Genomic DNA, 5714 nt, shown 5'->3' with positions numbered 1-5714 from the left:
ATTCTCTCTCTCAAATAAATAAATAAAATCTTTAAAAAAAAAAAAAAAGAGAGGGTGCTGAAGTGGACAAGGTAGCATCAGAGAGCAAGCGGATTTTACAACGAAGCTTCCAAATCACCTGTATTGAACCGACACTGAGCATCCCCTCCAAAGAAGACAGGTTTTATTTTTAAAGGCGAGGCCTTTTTCCCCTGCTCCAGCTGGGTGCAGGGCAACCAGGTCGTCTGCCTGCCCGAGGGCACTGGTGAGGGCGGCGGGGCAACAGGGGGCGGCACGGAAGAGGGGGTCGGGGGATGCTGTGACGTAAGAGGGGGACGATGGGGTGCAGGAGAGGGGACAAGTGGCAAGGGTGGGGCCCGCGCGGACGGAGGCCGGGGAGACCTGGTGCTCGTGTCCCCTTGCCCAGCCAGGACCGTGAGCAACGACCAGAACCTGTTTAAGACTCATCGGGAACAGGAACTCCAGGAAAGGAAGATGGTGTACCCGTGAGCCCGAGCAAGCCTCTGATCCCCTCTACCAGATCCCAAGAAACCCACCGCCCCCCTTATCACCGATTCCGTGTTCTTCCTCCAGGTGGGGCTCCTGGGAAGATGGGTTAATCCTGCCTGTAGCAGGGAGAAGGCCGTTGGACCTTCCCAGGAATGAGAGATTCCACGAGGATGAGGATCTCGACTTCTCTTTCTCGCTCGCAAGAGCGTATGTGCCGGGTGGACGGTGGGCACTTGCACCCCAACATGAGAAGTCGGGTCCTTACTTGATCTCCTAGCATTGCCATTCTTTCCACAGGCTGGAGGGCGTGGTCCTCAAGGGGACACTGGACCTCACAAATCCAGTTAAAAGACTGGAGGATTTCCAAAGAACATTCCCACGTGCAGAGACTGCTCTGGCTGGCCAGTTACGGCCACCTCCCAAACCTATGCACATATTTCCAAACCAGGGCTTTGAAAGAAGAGGGGCAGAGCATAGGGGGAGTGATCTGTTAGTAGGATCAGGGGCTCAGAGCTCACAGCACGCTCCCCAACTGATGTCTTTAGAGCGGGTTCGAAATTCCCGGAAGGATGACACCCTCTTTGGGTACCAGTTCCTCAACGGTGCAAACCCCATGCTCTTGAGGCGGTCCGCCAGCCTCCCAGCCCGGCTGGTGCTGCCACCAGGGATGGAGGACTTGAAGACCCAGCTGGAGAAAGAACTCCAGGTGCTGAGCTCCCTGTGTGCACCCACAGCCCCAGCCATGTTGCCTGTCTCCTACCCCCCCATTTCTTCCATCAATACTTTAATCGACACCCTCCTCCCTCTACATTTAAGGTTTCTCAACTTTGACACTGAGATTTGGGGCCACATAACTGTTGTGGGGCTGTCCTGTGCATTGTAGGATGCTTTAGTAGTACTAGATGCTAGAATCCCCCCTCCCCTCGTTGTGACAACCAAAAATGCCTCCAGACATTGCCAAATTGCCAAACATCCTCTGCGGGAGGGGGCAAAAATCACCTCTGGTTGAGAACCACTGAACTAACCATCTCCTCCTGTTATTCCTTTCTTTTCTCCCTCCTAGAGGGGGTCAAGCCTAATGTTACCATCTTGAAACAACAATACGTGGCCGCCCCTCTGGTCACGCTGAAGCTCCAGCCTGACGGACTCTTACCCATGGTCATCCAGGTGAGAGGCGCTAGGTACCTTTCACACAGACATGGGTCCTTGAGAGACTCAGGCACACGGGTCCTGAGCCCCCACTCTCTCCCCTGCTCTAGCTGCAGCCTCCTCATCATGGAGGCCCCCCACCCATGCTGTTCCCGCCCTCCGATCCCCCTCTGGCCTGGCTGCTGGCCAAGACCTGGGTCCGTAGCTCTGATTTCCAGCTGCACCAGTTACAGTCACACCTCCTGAGGGGACACCTGATGGCTGAGGTTATTTCTGTGGCCACAATGAGGACCCTGCCCAGCCTGCATCCCATCTACAAGGTCAGCGTCTCTTCTGTATTTGATCGCCCTTTGTATCACACCCCCTCGCAGCTGGGGTAAGCACCTCCTCCGAGTCTAACCTTGTGGCATGTTAGGTTAGTAGCCATCTCGGTTTAAATGCACATGCGCGTACACGCACTCACACACACACACACGTGCACGCACGGACACACACCCAGGGCTGGGAGCATTGTTGAAATGTGGCCTCCAGGGGCGCCTGGGTGGCTCAGTCGTTAAGCGTCTGCCTTCAGCTCAGGTCATGGTCCCGGGGTCCTGGGCTCGAGCCCCGCATCGGGCTCCCTGCTCCGCGGGAAGCCTGCTTCTCCCTCTCCCACTCCCCCTGCTTGTGTTCCCTCTCTCGCTGTGTCTCTCTCTGTCAAATAAATAAATAAAATCTTAAAAAAAAAAAAAAATGTGGCCTCCAGAGGTTGCCAGGTGGGTAGTAAGGGATGGGGACGTTCCCGTCAGAGAGGTCTGTAGACGGCTCTGGATAACGGCTGAGGAGGAGGGTGTGAGGGATTGAAGTACTGGGTAGGAGAAAGGGTGAGAGGAAGCTGTGTTACTCGGTGGGGAGAAGAATCAAGAGTTCTTTCTGAGCACGAGTGGTTTCCAACACTTACAGACACGCACCTGAAGATGTCAGAGGGCAGTCAGATACAGGAGCCTGGGGTCCCTGAACAGGTCAGGGTTGGAGATACAGACTTTGGGGTTATCAGAAAACAGAGCTACCGAAAGCCATTGTACTAGATGAAGCTGTCTGGGGTCTGTAGCTACAGCAGAGAATTCGGCCCAGGACGTAAGTGGAGGGCGCCCGGCCTTTATAAACTGGGAGGGCGGAGTGAAGTAAGACAAGGAGCAAGAGAAGGGACAGCCATTGAGGCAGGAGGGAAACAAAAGGCATGACGTCAAGGCGGCCGAGAGGAGAAGGTGTTGAAGAGGGAAGCATTATCATCTACGTCAAATGCTGAGAAGTCACAAACAGAGAAGCCACATTTGGATGTCAGTATGGAAGCCTCTGGTTACCCACTGGTGAGTGCTATCCTAGGGGAGTGGGGGTGGTGGTAGGTGAGCGGGAGAGACAGTGCAGGGTCACTCCTTTAAGAAGACTTGCTGTGGAAGGGAAGCAAGAAGTGAGGACGCTGATGGGAAGGGGTGTGTGGGGGGCGAGGCCAGGGTTTCCTCTGTCAGGGTATCCAGGATGAAGTGTGTGTGTGTGTGAAACAGAGGGAGACAGAGAGAGGGAAGGGGGGAGGAAGAGGTGGGGTGGAGGGGGAGGAAGGGAGGGGAAGGAGAGGGAGAGATTGCAGGAGTGACATCACGAGAAGGGAAAAGAGGACGGGAGACTTTGCCTTCGCAGGGAGCAGAGATACTTTCTCTATGGGAGTAAGAGACACATGAGATAGTTCCATATGTGGGAAACTTGCTAGGTTTTTTGGCGTGAGACAAGAGATTCCTGGGATTCTTACAAATAATGCGAGACTGTGCAAATAAGTGAACTTGTAAAACCCTTGATCTTGGGAGGCCTTGGGCAGATATTTTCCCATCTTTCTTTTCCCAAATCTTAACCTGATCCAATCCAGTCCAACGGGAGGTCTCTCATTTTTATGGAGACCCATCCCCTCCCTCTTCTCTGTCCCTGGTCCTTTAATTTCCGCTCCCCTAAGATCCTGGGGTCCCTATAACGGTCCTGTTTCTTTCTCCCCAATCAGCTCCTGATCCCTCACTTCCGCTACACCATGGAGATCAACATCCTGGCCCGGAGTAATCTTGTCTCCAAATGGGGAATTTTTGATCTGGTATGGAAAGGGATGGGTAAAGAGGGCAGAGGGTCCAACAGTGGGAGAATCCTGAGGGTTGTTTGACTTACCCTCCCAACCCCCCACAAGCCCAGCATCCTCCATGAAGGCCTCTCCCTGATCTGCCTCACACCTGAGGAGGCTTCTCCTTAGAGGGGCCTGAGCAGGACCATTGACCTGGAATCTGACCCTGAACTCCTGACATGGCTAACCCTGGTGTATGTGCTGTGGGGTCGTCCTCAGGTGGTGAGCACCGGTAGTGGAGGCCACGTGGACATTCTCCAGAGAGCCGCCACTTGCTTGACCTACCGTTCCCTCTGCCCTCCTGACGACCTGGCTGACCGTAGGCTCTTGGATGTGAGGTCTTCTCTCTATGGCCAAGATGCCCTCAGGCTGTGGGGAATCATCAGCGGGTGAGGATGACACAGAAAGGGGGGCCCAGTGGGCTTGCTGGAGAGAATGAGGGGGGCTATAGGTCCAGCTGGTCCTGTGACGGCCACCTGAGGCCAAGGGCTTTCTTGCCTGGGAAGCAGGTACGTAGAGGGGATGGTCGGGCTTTTCTACAAGAGTGATGAAGCTGTGAGGGATGATCCGGAGCTGCAGGCTTGATGTAGAGAGATCGCTGAGAGCGGGCTGCAGGGTGCCCAGGACCGGGGCTAAGCTCAGATCCCTCCCCATCGGCCTGTGTCAACTCGCACCCACCTGCCAACAATCTGTACCATCTCACAGTGTTGTCCTAAGCCACCCCACCTTGGGTTCCCTGAGCTTCCAGGCATCACTCCAGAGCATCCTTCAGAAATCCGAAGGATCGAGCCTGATTCTCCAGCCCCTTCCCTCCTCACCCTCCTGTACAGCCTTCCGTGCCCACCAGTCAGGACCCCGGGACCATGACCTGAGCCGAAGGCAGACGCTTAACGGCTGAGCCACCCAGGAGCCCCTAAAAAGCTTCTGCACAGCAAAGGAAACAATCAACAAAACTAAAAGGCAGCCTATGGAATGGGAGAAGATACTTGCAAACCACATACCTGATAAAGGCCTAGAATCCAAAATCTGTAAAGAACTTACTAAACTCAACACCCAAAAACCAAATAATCCAGTTAAGAAACGGGCAGAAGACATGAATAGACACTTTTCCAAAGAAGACATCCAGATGGCCAACAGACACATGAAAAGATGCTCAACATCACTCATCATCAGGGAAATAAAAATCAAAACCACAGTGAGATACCACCTCACACCTGTCAGAATGGCTAAAATTAACAACACAAGAAACAAGTGTTGACAAGGATGTGGATAAGAAGGAACCTTTGTGTACTGTTGGTGGGAATGCAAACTGGTGCAGCCACTGTGGAAAACAGTATGGAGTGTCCTCAAAAAGTTAAAAATAGAACTACCTTAAGATCCAGCAACAGCACTACTAGGTATTTACCCAAAGGATACAAAAATACAGATTCGAAGGGATACATGCACCCCAATGTTTATAGCAGCATTATCTACAATAGCCAAACTATGGAGAGAGCCCAAATGTCCATCAACTGATGAATGGATAAAGAAGATATGGTGTGTGTACACACACACACACACACACACACACACACACACACACACACACTGGAATATTACTCAGCCATCAAAAAGAATGAAATCTGGGCCACTCGGCTCAGTCGGTTAAGTGTCTGCCTTTGGCTCAGGTCATGATCTCATGGTTCTGGGATTGAGCCCCATGTCAGGCTCTCTGCTCAGTGGGGAGTCTGCTTCTCCCTCTCGCTCTCCCTTGGTGCTCTCTCTCCTTCTCTTGCTTTTTCTCAAATAAATAAATAAAATCTTTAAAAAAATGAAATCTTGCCACCTGCAACAATGTGGATGGAGCTGGAGTATATTATGCTAAGTGAAATAAGTCAGTCAGAGAAAGATAAATACCATATGATCTCACTCATATGTGGAATTTAAGAAACAAAAC

At 52.5% G+C, this 5714-nt stretch overlaps 1 protein-coding gene across 3 annotated transcripts in view; it reads left to right on the top strand.

Moving 5' to 3' along the window:
* The window catches only part of LOC116649185 (arachidonate 12-lipoxygenase, epidermal-type-like), a 99444-nt gene extending 94797 nt beyond the window's left edge, over positions 1–4647 (top strand). Inside the window, exons 1-6 of one of the 3 annotated variants that reach the window (XM_032431740.1) lie at positions 340–573; positions 787–1195; positions 1555–1656; positions 1749–1958; positions 3668–3754; positions 3998–4647. In XM_032431740.1, coding sequence (XP_032287631.1) covers positions 917–1195; positions 1555–1656; positions 1749–1958; positions 3668–3754; positions 3998–4171 — 852 coding nt within the window. In that variant the 5' untranslated portion in view covers positions 340–573; positions 787–916 and the 3' untranslated portion in view covers positions 4172–4647. Of the gene's footprint in view, positions 1–339; positions 1196–1554; positions 1657–1748; positions 1959–3667; positions 3755–3997 lie in introns of those variants that run through there. The other 2 variants (XM_032431738.1, XM_032431739.1) reach the window with 2 other exon arrangements.
* Positions 4648–5714: the final 1067 nt, after the last annotated feature.

Source organism: Phoca vitulina, unplaced genomic scaffold (assembly GCF_004348235.1).
Source record: "Phoca vitulina isolate PV1807 unplaced genomic scaffold, GSC_HSeal_1.0 scaffold47, whole genome shotgun sequence".
Lineage (NCBI taxonomy): Eukaryota > Metazoa > Chordata > Mammalia > Carnivora > Phocidae > Phoca > Phoca vitulina.
This window is presented reverse-complemented; position numbering and strand designations above follow the sequence as displayed.